The sequence below is a fragment of the Candoia aspera genome, chromosome 2, assembly GCF_035149785.1.
Source record: "Candoia aspera isolate rCanAsp1 chromosome 2, rCanAsp1.hap2, whole genome shotgun sequence".
NCBI lineage: Eukaryota > Metazoa > Chordata > Lepidosauria > Squamata > Boidae > Candoia > Candoia aspera.
The window spans coordinates 163,723,918-163,744,805 of record NC_086154.1 but is presented as its reverse complement, the minus strand read 5'-3'; the positions used below and the strand labels follow the sequence as shown (position 1 = coordinate 163,744,805).

The following is a 20,888-nucleotide window of genomic DNA, read 5'->3' as shown; positions in this document are numbered from 1 at the left end:
ATGCTTTGGAACTGTGGTGTTGGAGGAAAATTCTGAGAGTGCCTTGGACTGCAAGAAGATCAAACCAGTCCATCCTCCAGGAAATAAAGCCAGACTGCTCACTTGAGGGAATTATATTAAAGGCAAAACTGAAGTATTTTGGCCACATAATGAGAAGACAGGACACCCTGGAGAAGAAGATGATGCTAGGGAAAGTGGAAGGCAAAAGGAAGAGGGGCCGACCAAGGGCAAGATGGATGGATGATATTCTAGAGGTGACGGACTCGTCCCTGGGGGAGCTGGGGGTGTTGACGACCAACAGGAAGCTCTGGCGTGGGCTGGTCCGTGAAGTCACAAAGAGTCAGAAGCGACTAAACAAATAAACAACAACAAAACCCAATATAGGAAAGTTATCCAGATCACTCTTTTGGTTTGTTATTTGTATATTCCTTTTAATTATTAAGACATCAGCCAGTTTCTTTTGTATATCCAGTGTAGTATCTTTTTACACGTCATTCTTGTAGTCTGTAATTTTTAAATCCACTTTCAGATCAATCTCAGTCTTGTCCAGTAAAACTTGTTCCTTTTCTATAATATCTTTTAAACACAGTCTATAATGACAGACACCCTTAAAATTAACCCTTAAAATTAACTTCTGAATCCATTGTTCACAAATATCATCCAATATTAAAGTACTTTGCTCCATTCTGTATTAGTACAGGTAGTCCTCGAATTGCAACCATTCATTTAGCGGCCATACAAAGTTACAATGGTGCTTAAAAAGTTACTTATGGCTGTTGCAGCATCCCCGCGGTCAAGTGATCAAAATTCAGGTTCTTGGCAACCAGCGTTATTTATGATGGTTGCAGCGTCTTGGGGTCACATGATTACCATTTGCAACATTCCCAGCCAGCTTCCAACAAATAAAATCAATGGGGAACTGCATAATTCTCTTAACAACTGCTGCAAAAAATGTTGTAAAATTGGATGCAGTCACATGATGCCTTGTTTGATGACCACACCGCTTAATGACAAATTTTCCGGTCCCTATTGTGGTCTTAAGTCAAGGACTACCTGTAAGACAAATATAAGTGTTCTTCTCCTTTAATTGTAATCTTTAATTCCTTCTGGTCCTCTAGTGGCCAACCTTCAAAGTCCCATCCTATGATATTTGTTTAAGAATTCAAAACAACAGCATTTCCCCACGGGAAGGATTCTTAATTTCAAATTTTTATTTCAAATCCATCTGGACCTTTAGTTTGTTTGTAACTTTCCAAAATCAATGTTCTAAACATCCTTTTGCTGTTTAGATTTGTATTTAAAACATCTTTTGTTAAGGATTAAAGGAAACCCACCAGGTGTTTTCAGACTTGTTGTTCCAAAGGTTCTCAATAGCCAAAAAACAGTTAACAAGCAATTTCCAAAGGTGATTAAACAAGGAAGCCAGTGTCCTCTGAAAAGGCGCCAACTGCAGTTTGGGTTAAGATGGCTATTCTCTCATCTCCCAGAGCTCTAAACCCTCCAGAGACTGCTGTCTTGCAGTCTCCTCACAAGGAGCAACTGTCTGGAGCACTTGTAGGCAATCCCAAGTCCTCTCCTTGTCTGGAGAGGAATTGCGAAGAGTCAGTCCATTCACTAGCTCTTCATTCTGCCACAGCTGTCGGTTCTGCTCTTGGCGGAGTCATCTTCAGTTCCCCATTTCTTCCTCGGAAGTTGGCAAGTGGTTACCTTTTTTCATTAATTTTGGGATTCTGATATTTTCAGATGTAGCTGGCTCCCACTGTACAGGAATTTGCATTCTCATACTTCTGTCAATTTGTATTCTTTGGTAGCTTTGTGAAAGGTGAAAGGTCCCCTGTGCAAGCACCGAGTCATGTCTGACCCTTTGGGGGGATGCCGCTTTTGCAACGTTTTCTTAGCAGACTATAGCGGGATGGTTTGCCATTGCCTTCCCCAGTCAATTTTCAATTGATTTTATTATGGTCACTGACCAGTACAAGATACAATTCTATAAAAATATGCACATTAGCCATTAGCCATAAAATATGAGCCATCTAAATTAAAATAAGTTTAAATTTGTGTTTACAAGTTCCAATTAAGTGTTAAAATACGTTTGGATCACAATGTAAGTGAGCCCCTTAATCAAGTTTAAAAACAATCTTATTAATTTGCATTATCATGACTAATATTCTATCAGGTATAAGTGTCTATAAAAATATATGTAAAATATTAAAAGGAGTGATAAAAAGAGTAAAATGTAAAATATAAAATGTGTTATATAGACCACAAAGTTATTACAAGGGATACATTACTACCTTTTTCCAATCACAATCTGACGTATCTTCATAGCAGCTGCACAGAATCTGGCTACTTGTGCCGTGACAGTTGGATATTCATCTATAAGTAACATTTGCATACAGTCTATATCTTTCCATCTAGGGCGTTTACTAATCAAAGGTAATATTAGTTTACTCCTGAGCTCTTTATAAAAAGGACAAAGGAGAAGCACGTGGTCTGTAGTTTCTATCTCTCCATCGTTACAAGGGCACCGCCTTGCAGCTATTGGGATTTTTTTGTATCTGCCTTCCAAGACTGCAGAAGGGAGTGCATGGCTTCGAGCTAGGGAGAAAGCTTTCCGCTGGCTAGGAATTTCAAGTTGAGAAAGGTAGTTAGCAGTATTGACAATATATTTATTATGCTCTGAAGATAGGAAATGAGGGGCCTTCTGTAAGTCCATTTGTCTCTCTATATGCTTTATCCTTTGCTTCAGGGTCAATTTTGCCTGTTTGTACTCCATCCTAAGAATTGAATCTGTAGAAAATCCTAGCTTTGCGAGGCTAAATTCAATGTCCTTTAACCAAGAGGATTGGAAGTAATCTTGAAAAATGAGTGGTGCTAAACCTTGGGGATAATGCTTGAGTTTTAGCCAAAGGTTCAGGGAGGCTAGATGCACTCTTGCCTCAACTTTTATCATGCCGACTTCCAATCGAAGTTGAGCGTTTGTCACACATTTAGGCATTTGGAGTACTGCTCAAATAAATTTGGACTGCACTCTTTCCAGAGATGTAATGCTTGAAGTTGGAGCACCAACGCAGGACCCGTAAAGGAGCTGGGCTAATGACTTCGCCTGGAAGAGCTTAAGAGCTGCTGGAATATAGTGTCCGCCTTTGCTTCGGAAAAACTTTAGAATGGCCTTCCCCAGTCGTCACCTTCCCCAGCAAGCTGGGTCCTCATTTTACCAACCTTGGAAGGATGGAAGGCTGAGTTGACCTGAGCCGGCTACCCGACAGAGAATCCAGCTTCCGCTGGGATCGAACTCAGGTCGTGGGGAGAGTTTCAGTTGCAATACTGCTGCCTACCTATGCTTTTTTTTAAAAAAATCACTGTTAATTTATTATATTTCTTCCTTGCAGTATCAGCTAATCAATGTCTGCCTTTAGTTTTCTCAATTTCTTTTGTTTATTTATGTTTAAAATAGACCACACAGGACTTTATTTTTTCTTAAAATAAGCCATAGTTAATACTATAACTCTACCATACTGCGTGGTATCTGAAAGGTTTATCCATGTTGTATAACAAAAGCATACTATGCGTGACTGCAGATGGAACTCTGACATGCGTGCATCACCAGATCACTGAACAATTTATAATTATTCAAACTGGCAATTTTAGCTCCAGTTTTCTCTCTCCCTGAATCACATTTACCTTTTCATGAAAGCAGTCAGTCTGTTGCACTGAATCTTTGAGGTGCCACAAGACTAATTTTGCTGCAAAAGACTACCATGCTACCATCTAAAACATAAAATAACAGAAATTGCCAGATTTGTAGGTGGGGAATAAGGAGAGAAACAACATATATGTGATTGGTGCAATATAACATGCTAAGCCATGGCTTGCTTATTTATTAAACACAATTGGCCGGGATCACAGAATATCCTAAACAACAATTTACAAACCATGTGGCTGGGACCATGCAACATGCTACGCCAAGACCAAACATATAATGGCTTAATGTGATGTTTGAGCCCAGCCACAGCCTAACATCTGCCCTACATAGCCCCAACCACTGTTTATGTGTGCAGGTGGAACTGACAGGATATCTGCTGTATCTTTTCCTTTCACTTCTTCCAGATAACTTAAGTAAACCAATCAGAATTTCACTGAATGCAAATTTTGGGCATATGGCATTAAAAGTGCTATTTTCTCATTTTATTCTACTGATTGCATCTGTTGCTCGCTGTTGGATGGGAGAAATAACTAGTACTTTCCTCATCCATGCAATTAAAACTTGCTTGCCACATTTACCACTATCACTAAGGGTTTTTTTTTCCACCCACCCAAGAAGTAGCTAAGAGCCACCAGCACACATAAGGCTAGGACTGAGCTTCTAGAGTAACTTTTAAACAATCATCTATGGTGTGTAGCAACTTTCAAGCAGCTGTTTTTGATTAAAGAAAATATATTTAAAATGGAGGCCCTGAACATGCATGAAAAGCTATTCAAACTGCAGATCTGAATATAAAAACTAGAAGATAGGACTTGCTATATAGAGAATTCTTGCCATAGCTGAGCTGTTAACTCATTTTTCCTTTTAAACCACATAACAAGCTTTTAGCAACACTGATGAAATGAATAAGCCTATAGGAAAATTTGCACAGATGGTCTATCAAGTGCAAGCTTAGAAAGTAGCTGCTTTGATGATTTTCAGCCTGAATAACCCGCTGCACACAGACAATTTTTGTTCGCTATTAAAACTGGTTCTTATTACTCCTTTATTTCTGTCACCAAAATTTAGAAAGTTTTGTATGTTTTTCACACAGCTTTATAAACAACCTGCACCATCCCATATTCTTGAGTGGGCAGGCTTGCTGTGTGAAACCTGAGCAAAACATCCCCATCACAGGTGGAAGAAGAAACAGATAGCAGGAGTCATGGTAAAGTTTTTTTATAGAAATAGTGCTATTTCTTAGGCAATTACAAGTAGAAACAAGGTGTTCTAAGCTCTAGTTTCCTCTGATGCAGGGAATAATGACCCATGCAAGAGTAACTTTTTATCCTGTAGTCCCCAATCCTTGATGCAAGCACCAACATATGAAAACCCCTCTGCAAATCTCATTCAGGTTCTGGCTGAGAACAGCAGGCAGGACTGACACGAGCTAATACAAATACGGCTGACAACACCGGGGCCCAACCCTCAGGGCTACCTGGATGCAGTGCTTGAAGTGAAACCAACAATTCAATTTTAGATGGAATTGAAAAATAGAACAAATATTAGTTATATACCTGAACTGTGCAATGAAGAATTCCAATATCCAATCTTGGAAAATCAATGAGTCCAGGTTTTTAAAAATGTAAAATTTACTTTACATGGTTTAAGAATCAAGTTAATCCATCAGAAATATATATTATACACAATATTTACATACACTCTCTCTCTTTCTCTCTCTCTCTATACACACACACACACAAATAAAAGTGTGTATATATTTAATTATAAAATATTATTTCATGTCAGTTGAACCTCTCAAGGAATGTAAAAAATGTTGGGCATCAGATTTTTTGTATTGGCATTATAAAACAATTGAGGGCTCCTTAACTCACATGCTATGGTCTTCTCAAGCCATAGCTTCAAATCAAACCATACATTAATACAATTTTGGAAAGAAATATAATAAAGTCATAACTGTGATGTTAAATCATATTCCTAAAATACGGAGTTTGACCATAGCATGTGAGTTAAGGAGCCCTCAATTGTCATTTGTTCTGTCAATATTACTTCAGGTACGTGAATCCCCATTTGTTTAGGTTCAGACCACACAAAATGGAGCAAGGGATATTAAACCAATAGAATAATTCACTTCAGTTATGTATTGCAATCACCATTTCATTTCATGTCATAATCATTTATTACTTCTTGAGCCACAGGCAAGGCACAGCAGAAGAATGATTTACCCATATATACTCTATGATAAGCTGACCCTTGAATTTTTAACCAAAATACCATGAAAAATGTGCCACCCACAGATAAGCTAACCCTCAAAATTTTCATATGTTTTAATTTTCACAATTGGCTTATCCGAGAGTGCCACATTTTTCATGGTATTTTTGTTAAAAGATCCGGGGGTCATCGTATCCGTGAGTATATATGGGTACTTTATATATATGGATATATACTCACAGATAAGCCCATCTGCAGATAAGCCGAAACCAATTTTTAGGTGTATTTTTGAACCTAAAATTCTTGGCTTTTCTGTGAGTATATACAGTAATAGTAACAGAATATTATATAGCCCAATACAGTGTAACAACTCACAGCCTTCTGGTAAGCTTTAGCTTCTTCAGCAGTGGAACTATCTTTCACAAATGCATTTTGAGCCTCTTTAGAGAGTATATAAAATAGGAACAAAATCTATTCCCAATAAAGCAAATATTCCTAACAAAGAGGTGTAATTATCTGCACTGAATAGCCTGACTTCTGAATGACATTTTGGTATAGCAGAATCTCTCAAGTAATCAGTCATGCTCTTATTAACCTCATCTTGCTATGGTGCTCCAACATCTAATAAAAATATGCTGAACATAAAGCAATTAAAAGTCATAATTATGCAACTTAAAAAGACCCAACTGCAGAGAGATGCCTTGACTCCTCTCCTAAAAATGGCCAGAGTAGCGATAAACACGATTTCCTGCATTCCACAGGTCAAAAGCCAAGGAAGGAAAATCCTCTCTGACATGTCCAAGAAACAGGTGTTTGAAATCTAGGAGAGACTCCTGGGCCAACTTTAGTACACAGGTTTATACTGAGATAAGCAGTTACCTGTTTAGAACTTCAAAGACAGTAACTACTATCTTGAATTTGGCCCAAAACACAACTGGCAACCAGAACAGACATTTCAACATAGGCAAAATATACAGTATTATGTATCCATTAGGTGCTGCCTCTTGCTCTACCTGAAGCACTACATAAAACATGCTGCAGTAGTGCATTCCTGATGTTTCAAAGGTAAGGGTAATCACTGGCAGATCTGGTTGGATTAAGAACAGACATATCTGGCACACTTTCTGTTATGAAAACATACTCACTGCCATTTCCACTTCCTCAAAGATGGCAGGGGGCAAAGGAACCCTCCGTGACTGAGGATCTATTCTTTCAGAAGGAGTAAATTCCACCTTAGATAAGCTAAGTATCAGCCTCTACTTGCTGAAGGCTTCATCAACATACTGATGACACGTCATTCCAAAGTTATGGATGACCTCCCGTAGCAGATCTATATAAATTATTAAGCAGCAAAAAGAATATAATCAAACTTTATCTAACATTATAGACCAAGGATGCAAAAAATTCTGCCTCAGGGCCAACCCAAAGCCCATGAGCATCCCCATCCATAGAAGATAGGGCTAAAAATGTGGGCCCTTTTTCATTTTCTGTGAGATCAGGAGCTTTTAAAGGGAAAAATGGGTGCCTAAACACTGGAGATACAAAACGTTCATTTTACTCTTTAAATACCCCAAAGTCCCTCCCACAAATGACCCATACCAAGTCCTACCGTGGCTGACTTGTCTGCATAAAACAGGCAATAGGCCTTGCTTTTCCAGACATTTGGTCCACACCTTTTCAGCTATATAAGCAAAAGGAATCTAATATAACAGGACCCACCGATTTCAAATGATTTCACCATGTCTTATATGAAAGCCGGAGTCCAAGTTTGACCAGTTTAATAGTTAAATCTAACTTGTTATAAATTTAAAATTTTGAGCTGCAGCCTCAGGAGGAGGAAATGGACATGAATAACTCCAGAGAACCCAGTCACACAATATACGGTTGGGACCAGAAACTGCTCCTTTATCTCCCCATCAACACAAAGCTTGTACAGCAAGTATCCTAGAAAATATAAGAGACGGTGAAAATCTGGCAAAGAGCTCCGGGCACTGCCAGCGCTACAACTAAGAAACTTGGATTTGTTTCCTGTGGTGACTGTTTCAAGAGTTTCAGTGAAGTCTCAGTCAGTGACTTGCTCATTTAAGTCACTCCTTGGATTCATTCACTATTACTCCTAAAAAGTCTATAGAAATTTTCAGATCACCCTGAAAGTTAGTCTTGGCAGCTGCACATCATACTGCAATCTAAACAAGTAAAGCCAAAACTGCTGAGCCTGTTACCACTGGTTCCTTGGGGTTTACACCACTATCTTTGGATCTGATGCACCCTTCTGAATGGCATAGAAGTGTTGCTGCCAATGAAGGAGGCAAAAGTGAACTTGACAGCTATATTGGTTAATTAAACTGCCAGAATATTACCTAAGTATTGAGGTTCTGGGATACCCATGAACTCTACTAAACAGAAAATAAGGTTTTTACAACCAAAGTTTAGTATAGAGGGTATAGTTAAAGAAAAATGTGAGGGGATCTTCAGGCTTGCAGTTTTTTTTATTAGCAAAGACTGAATCTAATATGAAAAGATTCTGAAAATGAAATATTTTACTTACACTCTACAGAAATTTCATTCCCACTCCTAACTGTTCCCCTAGAACATTCAGGCAAAAATGCTATTATACATGAAAACCGGCAGAATACTTACATATAGTTTTTAAAAGACACAGCAGCCCTATTGGGGGTCTAGTCATCCTATTCCACCCTGGGGTTGTACCTCTTCAGACCTCAGCTATTTGTCCTTTCTTGGGTACTGCATGGGTACTTTTTCTCATAAAATCTTTTCCTTGACTATTAACTGTTTTTTTGGGTTGCTGCTTTGCAGATCATTTTTTGAATCCTTTACGACACTCCTAAATCTCCTCTTCCACAGAACCTAAGGTACTTTCAAGACATTTATCTCCTTTTTGTCAGCTCTTGTTTCCTTAATATCTAGGTTACAGGATTTCTTCCAACAAATTTCCTTCATAGGTTCTGCACACATGTTCCTAGTTCTCATACATTACACATCTTTCACTCTTCTTTTAGTCACTCGTTTGGTTTTCTGTACCCTTATCCTGGAACTTCTTATCATACAGATGGTCCTTGCTTAATGACCATTTGTTTAGTGATGGTTCAGACTTAACGACGGTGCTGGGAAAACCGACTTACAACCAGTGCTCACACTTACGAAGGTTGCAGTGACCCCGTGGTCACACGATCACAATTTGGGCACTTGGCAACTGGTTTGCATTTACGACTGTTGCAGCATTCTGTGGTCACGTGATCGCCACATTCCCAGCTGGCTTCTGGCAAGCAAAAGCAATGGGGATCCATGTGATTTGCTTAACAACCTCATGGTTCGCTTAACATCCATGGTGATTCATTTAATGACCACCACAAAAAAGGTTGCAAAATCAGGTCAGATTCGCTTAATGACTGCTTTGCGTAGCAACCAAAATTCCGGTCTCAATTGTGGTCATTAAGCAAGGACTACCTGTACTTTAGCTAGTCTCAAATACATGCTCCTTTACCACTAGGTGATGGTTGTTGTTTTTTAATCAAATAGGTGACATTTTAATTTTTTTTGTAAATTAGACTGAAAACATTCCAAAGCCTTTCTTCTTCATGCAGCTAGAACTTTCTTGACAGAAATGTGTTTTGTGCTTTCACATCTACTCAAACTAAAATGGCAGTTCCTCCATAATGCAACACACACACTCACTAAATATGTAGAAGCTTTTTTAAAGTTTTAAAAATCCATGTGATAAGTGTAAAAAACTAAATGAAATTAATTCAGTCATTAACCTCTGACCCATATAGCAACATAACATGCCATCTTATATTTTGGAGCACAGAGACATTTCAAATATAGATAACAAACTCATATCATGGACCTATTCCTTAAAATTGGGAGAGTGATTTGTTTTCCAGTTACATAAACTTATCCTTTTTGCTGTATCTCAAGCTTAATAAAGTCAAAGCTCTTCTAAGATGACAAATCCCATATTTTGGGGATACTATTCAATATTACATTCCTTAAATATTTCTTCCCAAAATTATGTTAACATATATATTAATTTGAAACCAGAACAAAGCTATAACAGAACAAGACCCAATCATATGAGTTAAAGAAACTTCAAATTTCTTACACTGCCACTATAAAAAGTCCAATATTCATCCCTTTTAAAATAGTCTTTAAGGGGTGCAAAATACCTGAAATAATATTTTCTGATGAATTAGTTTCATTTTTTTTTGTATGAAGTATATTTCACATTTTTTAACACCTGGACCCACTGTTTTTTCAAAATTGGATATTTCATTTATTTATATTTCAAATTTCGTCACTGCCCAAATCACTCAAGAGTGACTCTGGGTGGTTTACAATAAAACTAAAATCAATACAGGTTAAAATACAATAAAAAACAGTATTCTTAAACAGCAATATAAATATAAATATTCCAACTCTTTCTTCCACAGATCAAATATATAGCAAATACTAACTTTTACTTTACTTTTAATGTCTTATAAAACTGATTTATTGGTTTCCATTCAAGCACAGTGTTTCTTAAAGGTGCTACAATTGCAGTTACCTCAGAGGTAGCTAAAGCATCTGGGCTATACTGTTTTATACATTTCAGTTGTATATACTATCAAGCATATGTTGAAGGCAAATTAAACTCAAAAGACAATCTCTCAAAACGCCATTTAAAATATTACTCCCTTTTTAACCCAAACATTGCAACAGAACTTCATTCCTGCTATTTCAGATTTGAGTTATACTATATTGTCAGTTTCTCATGTGATTCAGGATCAAATAGTAACTGCTTACCTATTATTAAGCAAATATTCCTAGCAGCTTTCAAAGCAGGAAATGAAGATCCAGGTTTAATATGCCTAGATCCTAATATCTGACATGATTTGAAAGGAGTTCCACATTTGCTTTCTAAGTAGCCCCAGAGCATAATCGTAGTAAGTCTCATTCCAGAAAAATACAGATATTAAGCTCAGTGATATAGCTGAAACTGTGGCAGACTCCTGTAATTTCTTGATGGCCTCCCATTCAAGTACAAGCCAAATTCATCCCTGCTTAGCTTTTGCAACATCAGCTGATGTTCATTAGATGCTGCCATCTGCTGCGACATGAAATTCATACACACTGTCTTTCCAGTATTCTATTATATGGTAAACACACACACAGACACACACACACCAACTTACAAATGTGCAGATCAATACAGGAGTTTTCAGTATGATCACCAATACAAACTCTATGTACAAAGTGCATGTCTCATTAATTAGGATGCTGCAAGTACAAATGTTGCTTTGAAAGCAATTGTAAGAAAAACAGGACAAAGTAAAACTAATATATTTAGGAACATTCAGCATCACAAGCGCAAGGCTCTCAGATTGACAAATAAATAAGCTTCACCATAAAGACATTAATTTCAAACAACGCCTATTGTGCTACTTGCTAAAAATAGCTTGGTTTGTGGAACTATAGTGCCTCTTCCCAAGCCCAGTCTGTTCAGCAATATCTATAATACAAAGCCCAGTCCTGAAATTTTATCTTGGAAATATATTCTTTGGAAGAATATCATTGTAGTCATACAAGCAATCCAGCTATGCTATTATATTCAGAGTTAGAATCAAATGCTTGATCGATCCCAAAACAATCATCCAGTCATTACTACTTGCAGTTCTACCAGACAGAATTAGACATCATAATATCACTATACCATTTATAGCCCTTGATAATTTTCATTAGTGTTTCAAAAGTGTAATGTATTCACTGGCAAATAATTAATACCAGAACCAGGGATAAGTAGTTTGTTCAGGTACTTCAGGTGGTAAAGAGTGGATAAGTCATGAAATAGCTCCTACTGCTATACAAAGTTTAGCACTGCCAGAAAGAGTAAAACTGTAACCCACATAATGGAGATATGAGGGACAGAGTAAATTCACAAAGATTGTTCTGGCCTGCACCTTACAGAATCAACCACTTAAAGCTCAAAGCTAGCCAGTGAAAGTTATTTTTCAGTGCACCTTGCCAGGTTCTATTGCATACTTCCCTCTTACCTAAACCACAATTAAACCAGAAACTCAATGAACCAGAATACCACATCATGGAGGAAGACAGTTCCACTGTAATTCAAATGAAACACTACTTGTTCATATGTACTACTTGTGAAATCTGCCCAGAGCCTTTTGAGTTGGGTAGGCTATAAAAACTGTAAAATAAATAAAATGCAGGATTTCAAACCCCCATAATCTCACCTGTATGTCTTGCCATCTTTGTGCTGGTCTTCTTCATCTTCATTCGGTAACACAAAAGGATCGCTCATCTCCGGCAGGCCAGTTTCCTGCAGCCGCTTCTTTTTCCTTCCCCTAGGTGCTTTCGGGGTTATACTTCCAGTGGCACTCACTGCCCCACCCACTGCAAGGGCTGTCCCTTTCTTAGAAAGGTCAGGTACTACTTGAAGAGCTGCCTGGGAACCAGGAGGAAGAGCTGAGACAATCATGGGTGCAGAAATGGGAAAGGTTTGCACAGAAGAGGCTGTAGTCACCAGGGATCCAGAGGGAGAAGTTATCACCAGACCAGGCCCTGTATGAAACAGAAGGAAACAGAAGAATCGGTTCAAATCCTACAAGCACTAATCCGTCTTTCAGCATGTCAAAGAAAGGAAACAATGCTGATATAATTACGTATAATTACTACTGGGCTAAGGTCTGCAGGGCTCAAGTTTAAATGTTCACGCATGAGCTCGATCATAAAACCCTGGGCCTGCCTCTCTTGAGTTGTTGCAAGAAAATACAGAGGAGAAAAAGGTATCAGTGCAAGCTTCAATAAATCCACACCCCAGGGCAAGTGTGATTCTACCCTCTAGACTAGATCAGCTATTATGTAGATAGCAAATTGAAGACATAGATTTTATGATACAGCAATATTTAAGCCACATTATACATTTAATCAGAATGCCCTTTTTTCAACTTCTAAGAAAGGATCAACTATGCTTTTATCAAGGACAGCCTAAAATGTTGAGTTAGCAACTGCACCATTCAAATTACCTCACCTGTTGTCATGAGCCCAGTAGACTGCACAGGTACCACTGTGATGTTCTGTGTTACTGAAGCCTGGCTGGGTGGGGTAAGCTGTTCTGGCTTGGTGTCCGAATCCATAGAAATGTTGGTGGGAAGGGCCACAGAAGTGGGTACAGTCAGTAAGGTAGGATAGTGAGGAGGAGCCAGACCACAGCCCTTTTCGGAGGGCAACAGCTGCTCCTTCATCTTGTTAATGAACATACTGTTGTCAATCTAGAGTGAAAAGAAGAAAGTGGAAGAGTTTCAGAACAGTCGTGGGCTGAACTTCATAAAAAGCAGCTTAGAATTCAGATATTCCTTACCTGTCCAGAGACCGTGGGCACTGCTGGCCAGAAATACGGTGAGGAGTTGAAGTGAGATTCTTCCATTCTAGCTGGAACACATAAAGATACAAGGCTTGACGTCAAACTAAGTATTGTCTATATGATACTGAGGCACAGAACCATCTTGATTCCTCCACAATTCCAGTTCTGATTTTGAGACTTTGTTAGTTCATTGTAAAGAAACTGGAATTTACTAGCATGTTCTGATGCTCCAAACTTTCAAATATCTCTCAAATTTTCCAAGCATCGTCCAAATGAAATCAGGCTTTGCATAGAGTCATAATTTTTACAAAAAGACATGGTAGGAATATATAAATATTCCAATTTATCAGTATCTTTCAAAAACATTGGTAAGGTGGCAAACAACACATAGCAACAGGATGTTTGGCATCACTAGAAATGATTAAAGCTGGTTCTCCATTTTACCAAAACAGTTCTCTAACAATATAAAGAGCTGATAAAGGACCCTGCATCTCAATGTTCTGAACTTACTAATGACTGTTAAATAGTGGGAATTTGCAAGAAATGATATTGATCTTTGGGATACAATGAAGAACCACAAATTATTTGCTGAAAACTGAGGTGAAATCCAACACTGTGCATTCCCAGATGATTTTTCAATCCTTCAGAAAACATTTTCAGATTATATAGGAGAGCAGGAATTGTCTTTCCAATTCTGTTGAGGAAGTTGCATTATTGGATTTCATACTCAATTAGCCACAAATAATCATATCTTAATTTTGGATGCTCTCTGTTGAACAAGGTATGAAAAAATTTCACTCTCTCCAGTTGTGGCAACAGGATGCTGTCCTGGTTCAAATTCCCATATTTTTGCACTCACCTGCCAATAGAATCCATACATAGTTTTCTAAAATTATGGTGACTGATGTCACATAATCCCTCTTTTTTCACTTTAAAAAAATCTCAAAATGTTATATTTTTCAGCCAACAAGTTAAAAGAAACTCTCAGCGCTAAATGATTGTGGAATAAACTTTGACCTAAAGATGCGATAGTAGAAAAGCAACATCTATGGCTTGAAAAGTCTTGATCATACAGCTTTTACAAAGTTTACATAGCATGACACAGACATACCAGGAACATGCCACTTAAATTACTTATTCAAATTTCAGTAGCCTCCAACTTCTGATAGAGCTCACAATGGACTTAGTTTCTGTTGTGCTGAAGGATAACTAAGGAGCAATTAAAAAACAAATATTCTTGGTTTCATTGACATGTTAAACTGGCCAAAATTTAATAAACATGCTTCAGGCTGAATTTTGAAATATTCAAGGCAGTGTAACACATATGTATGTCATTTAGCACTTATTTTAGCATGACAGCTAGTTAACAACCCATTCCTGCACTTTCAAACATCCTAAAGGAAAGCTGTTTGTGGTGTTCTTTAAAGGCAGTCTCCAGCATAAAAATGCCAAAGTTGCAGATGAAACATACCAAAAGCCTGCTAATTATTCGAAAATGGGCAATCCATGAATTCTACACTGCAGTGCTGGACTATATAGTGTAAATTCCTTTCCTTTCCTGGAAATCTGCATTCCATCTCCACCTTTCTCCCAATCTCATTTTGTGGGCCTTCACCTGTTTTGAGAAGCTAGACTTTGAAGAGAAGTGTCAAACAAGTTCGTTTAAGGATACCAAGCATTGGCCTTAATATCTACCACATTCTAAAATCAAGGATAATTAAATGTGTGCATACATAGAGGAGAATTTATAGAAACAGTCCATAGAAAATGTGACTGAGGAAGTTAGATCTCTAAACCGTTTTAAAATAAGTTCTGTTAGATCAAGCCATGAGTGTACAAAGCCCAATCCCATGCTCCAGGGAAGCCCACAAGCAGTTTATGGAGCCACTAATCCTCCCTTTTTCTTTGGCCACAGAATTCACAGGAATGCAAGCTTTGAACCCCGGGCTCTATGTAAACGAAAACTGTCAACAGCCAACGATAGACTTATCCTGTCTGCAAAGGAGAATACAGCATCACTATACACTCAACGAAGAACAACTTTCCCCTAGTCAGTTCTAAGTCATCGCCAATTTCAGTCCCGCCTTAGAAGCACCAGAAAGTGAAGATATCTGAGAGGGCTGGAGAAAACCAGGGCACCCCACCCCAGGACCTTTCGCCCCCACTCGCACCCCCAGCTCCCTTCGCGCCCTTTCGCTGGCACTGACCCCGCCCGCGGCCCCTCGCTCTCCGACCCGCCCGGGCTGAAGCAGGGAATAGTGGTCGGGATGACGCGGAGTCCAGCGGCGCACGGGCCACCAGCTGAGATAGGGCAGCCCCGGAACCTCCACCTCCGCCACCCGCCGCCGCTCCCCCGGAGAGCCAGGCGGACAGCAGGCAGCCCTTATCTTCCGTTTCCGGGTGATTTAACCCCGGAAGTGCTCCTTGTCGAGGAAAGCCACTCATATTCTCCCGCCCGCTGCCCATTCCTATGCCCCTCCCGGCCCCCGGAGACAGCCCCCCAGCTCTGGCCCAAGTGGCGGCAACGGCAACCTCCTCCTCACCGGAAAAGGGAGCAAGAAATCACTTCCGAGTTGAGGAGGTGGTGTTTGAGTTAACACTTCCGGGGCATTTCTGCGGAGGGCTGAGTCTCTTTCCCGCTTGCCGGAAGGGACGTCGTTTCTGGCTGCCCTTCTCTTTCCTGCATTGAATGTTTGGTGTGAATATGAAATAGGATCAATATGTAGAGGGGAGGTAGAGATAGAGGTGCTTCTGGGGGCAGCTTCGTCAGGTCTAGCTCTTCCTCTTAATATTTTCTCATGCCAAAAGAGAAGTAAGTTTGTTATCCTCCATCTTTATGAAGAAAAAAAAAAGGGAACAAAAACATGCTGGTCAGAATTCTAATTGTTTTCCTATTTCATGGCCAGTAATTTCGTTGGACTAGTTGACAATACCGGAATGTGTATTTTTAAGTACTATTTTTTAAATTATTAGCGTTTAATGCAATTAAGTAGCATTGAATATTTACTCAATTATTATATTCTGCCTTTATAAGTTATTCTGCATTATATTTATATATATTATATTTATTTGGTGTTGAATCCATTATGTACATTTAAATGCTTTATTAAATAACAGTGATTAAAGACTCTTTGGGTGGACGCCGCTTTCACGACATTTTCTTGGCAGACTATAGCGGGGTGGTTCGCCATTGCCTTCCCCAGTCGTCACCTTCCCCAGCAAGCTGGGTGCTCATTTTACCGACCTCGGAAGGATGGGAGGCTGAGTTGACCTGAGCTGGCTACCTCAGAATCCAGCTTCCACTGGGATCGAACTTGGGTCGCGGGGAGTGTTTCAGTTGCAATACTACCGCCTACCACTCTGACCCAAAGGGTCAGACATGACTCAGTGCTTGCACAGGGGACTTTTCACTTTTCACCAGTGATTAAAGAAGACAGTGATAGAAGGTTGTCATTCTTCATATGGTAGTTGCTGTTGCTATATCTATTCCATCTGCTGCTACCTGAAGGTTACATGCAGATCATACATTTCTTCTACCACCCTAGTGTGTAATATACCATCCAAGAACAGGTTGCATAATTTTGTTTCTTTGGGGTTAGGATGTAGACAGACCCCCAACTAGGGTCTGAGTTGCCTCGGGCAAACATGGATTTTGTGCCCCCCCCTTCAGTATACAAATCATTTTAGTGCCCCCCCCAGCATGGTGCCCAGGGCACATGCTCTGCTTGCCCCCCACCCCCCAGTTGCTGCCCTGGATATAGAGTAGGAGCAACTGAATAACCTGCGGTTCTAGATTTTTCTAATTGACAAGTGGATTTGGACAATGTGGGGTGAAAAATACTAACTCTGAAGGGAATACATGGTTCCTCTATTTGTTTGGCTGCAAAACTCATTGCTACTGAATTCCTTGAGCCTTACCATCATTTGCATGTGAGGTCACCATTATTGCTTTGCAAGACTGTAACTGCTCAATTGTACATTTCAGTGGAATGATATCTCCTGACCACTACTGATGATCACCATTTTATAGTGTTAAAACAGGAATGGAATGGAAGGCAGGGTGTGGAGTTTTTGGTATCATCATATAAGGATCCTTTTTTTAGATTGGAAGAAGCAGTTTATTTAATATACTATATACGCTATATACTATATATATATACATATACATTTAATCCATTCAGTTGTATCCAATTCTCAGAGACTGGACAAATCCTTGCAGTTTTCTTGGCAAGGTTTTTCAGAAGTCATTTGCCATTGCTTCCTTCCTAGGGCTGAGAGAGAGTGACTGGCCCAAAGTCACGCAGTTGGTTTTGTGCCTCAGGCGGGACTAGAACTCACAGTCTCCCAGTTTCTGGCCTGATGCCTTAATCACTACACCAAACTGGCTCTCAGATATACTATATACTATATACTTTATTGAAGCCTATCTCTTCCAGCAGTTTTGTTTCCAATAGCGGCCAGCCAAATGTCTGTAAGACCATTTTTTGTTTCATAAGCAGAAAATGAAGGCAACACACCTGCTGTTTATTTTGTCTTCAATATATTGGTTGTCTCAGAGTTTGAAGATTAGATTATATAAAAGTAGCAACCACCAATTCTTACATAGCCAAACTAGCACCACCCATATAAGAAATTGCAGGCTTGCAGGAGACTTGATGTTTGTAGAAGTTCAGAAAACTATACAAAAAAGCTCAGTGAACATGGAATATTGATTGACCACAACCAGAACAATGACACTACCACCTTCATGCTTGACGGTTGGTATGAGTTTCTCGTTGTGGAATGTGGTGTTTGGTTTCTGTTAGGCAGAAATCCAAGTAGCTTAAAATGTTCCACTCTTGACTCCCTGATCGACATTCCTTCACAAATCTGAAGGGCTGTCTAGTTTTTTTTTTCCCCCAGGGGCAGGGAGAGGGGACAAACTTGAGACAAGCATCAGTGTGCAATGGCTTCTGGCTTACTCCTGTCTCATGACTTCCTTTTTTACTCAGTCATTTTTGATGTTGGAGCTACAAATGATGATTTTAGCCAAGGCAAGAGAGGCTTGCATATATCTGAACATCCTTTGTGATGTCATGGGCCATTTTTGTGCTATATTCTTGGAGTGATTTTAACAGGATGGCTGTTCTTGGGAAGAGTCAGTATCGTTCCATAGTGTCTCCATTTCAGTACTATGTGTCTGATTGGATTTATGGAGCCCCAGAGCTTTAGAAATTTTATTGATTGGTTGATTTGATTTGACTTGATTTCTATAGCCACCCATCTCAGCAACTGACTTGGGCAGCATACAGTCATAAAAAGATAAAACAATTAAAACAATACAAAATAAATATATATGGTCGCTGAGTAAACAAATGCCATAGATGTTACTATAGCCAAGAAAGGGGCCCTTAACAAACTGTTTTTTTTACAAATTTTTACAAATTTTACAAAAATGGTTTTGTAATGTTTTTCAAACTGATTAGGCATATGTGACATTTTACAGAACTCCTAAGCAATTTTTTTGGAGTTGGGCACAATGTGCTTCTAAAATATATGTGATGAGAAGTTCACCATATGAGGAGAACCAAAGATTTAAGTTATACATTGGCAGGGCTACCCAGATCAACCCTGATTGTTTAATGAACTATTCATACAACTGGTCCTAGTTTTTGCTTTAACTGACTTGATTGCAGGGGGGAAGGATTTTTTTTACACTGGCACATTGAATGTTGGGTTACTTTGTAAAATAAGTAAAATAAGCTCCAAACTTGGGTGTTATTTGTTCATCCCAGACTCCCTCTATATATCGTTGGACACATATGAAGCTTTGAAAACATTCAGTGGCAAAGCTATGTTGAAATTCAGAAAATCAAAAGGTACAAATACTTTTTCATGAAAGGTAGGGGCTATGACTACATTTATGGCAGTACATTCCATAAACTAAGCATGTGGTATGCGAAGAAAACTCTCTTAATGTCCCGATAAAGATTTCTGGTTCTCTCTGGAAATAAAAATAGGTTCTCATTCTGCAGATTTACTCAGGTTATCATTGTAACGGCCTTTTTCCCATTTCAAACTCCCCTGTGTGAGGTGAATATCAAAAAGTAACTGGGTGGGAGAGAAAAGTTTAAAACTCCCCTTCCAAGCCTAGTGGTCCTGATCCATATTAGGACTCCTTATATTTACTTCTAAATTATTAAAAATTAGAGGGGCAGCTGCCCAGTATGAACTAACATTTTAGCTTTGATAAGTGCACATAACAATAGATATTGCACATAGAAACCACTAGGTGGTGGCATTTATACAGTGATAAAATCCTTAAATATAAATAACTGTCAAAGACCTGTTTGATAAAGTAATGAGAAGGGGCTTGCCTCCACTCCAGTAGCAGTTTGTTTCATAACATAGTCCATGCTACTGTAAAAGCAGATTTGTTGGTGCTTAACATTGCACGAAGTTCAGGTTCCACTAGTGATGTGTTTAAAAGTACAGGACAAACTATGTGGAAATAGGCTAATATGCTGGGCCTAAGCCATGTTAGATTTTCAACACCATACTGAATACTTTAATTGCATTTGGAAATAAATAATAACCAATAATCTGCTACAGCACAGAAGCTATGAAGGATCTTGAAAAGGTATCCCTCACTAGCTGCAGAACAGTTTTCTGGGCCAATTTCAGTTTCTGTACCACCTTCAACCATCTGCATGCAATCATCACTAGTGTTGGTCTAGTGGTTAAGGCAACGGGCTAGAAACCAGGAGACTGTGAGTTCTAGTCCCGCCTTAGGCATGAAAGCTGGCTGGGTGACCTTGGGCCAGTCCTCACAGGTTTGTTGTTGTGGGGAAAAGAGGAGGAGGAATGAGTATTAGGTATGTTAGCCGCCTTGAGATATTTATAAAAATAATAAAGGCAGGATAGAAAATCAATCAATCCTCACCTGAACAATAATAACTCCCTAATCCTAAGTGTACTGCCCTGGAATCAGCAACAATTCTGTCCTCCAGCTACAGTTTCTTCTCCTATGGGCAACCCTATAGAGCTCAGAGACAAGAGATTCTTGAGGAACCCAACTATGAGCTTGTTGGAAGAGTACTTTGGACACTCAGACACCAAAGACTAGCTGAATTCCATATTTGATTGGAATAGAACTTCTTTTGTAGCCTTGCCCAGCAAATGACATTTTCTAATGATCATAATGTGTGATGAGTTTAATGACTATATGATGAATAATCTAATTAATGAAGTACATACAGTATAATCCATCTGAATGCAGATTACATGGGAATGCAACAGCATGTTAAAGTGGATTAAAATGAAATGCTAAAGACTAGGAAAAGATCAAAGCATGACTGATGGATAAAAGTGCCAAGAATCAGGACATGAACTTCCATGGTCAAGAATGGCCCAAGAACAGCTTAGAGCCCTCCCTAAATTGTCTTCTAAATTGTAGCAATATTTCATGACAAGATTGATGATAGTTGGTCAGAGTCCAACAATAATAGGAGATGAGTCCAACACTAAAATAGGAGATGAAGAGGAGCTCTGTATGCAAGCTGGAAGAACTGTGTGAAGTATGTAAGGGCTGGGGTTTACTCCATTTTGTGCATA

The 20,888-nt window shown here is 39.1% G+C and overlaps 1 protein-coding gene across 5 annotated transcripts in view; it reads right to left on the bottom strand.

The window, feature by feature from the left end:
• Positions 1-15,820, bottom strand: part of ZNF384 (zinc finger protein 384) — a 33,937-nt gene extending 18,117 nt beyond the window's left edge. The window contains exons 1-5 of one of the 5 annotated variants that reach the window (XM_063294686.1): positions 15,503-15,642; positions 14,407-14,504; positions 13,293-13,363; positions 12,963-13,203; positions 12,166-12,493 (exon numbers count right to left, since the gene is read on the bottom strand). In XM_063294686.1, the coding sequence (XP_063150756.1) occupies positions 12,166-12,493; positions 12,963-13,203; positions 13,293-13,358 (635 nt within the window). In that variant the 5' untranslated portion in view covers positions 13,359-13,363; positions 14,407-14,504; positions 15,503-15,642. Of the gene's footprint in view, positions 1-12,165; positions 12,494-12,962; positions 13,204-13,292; positions 13,364-14,406; positions 15,430-15,502 lie in introns of those variants that run through there. The other 4 variants (XR_010067294.1, XM_063294683.1, XM_063294684.1 and 1 more) reach the window with 4 other exon arrangements.
• Positions 15,821-20,888: the final 5,068 nt, after the last annotated feature.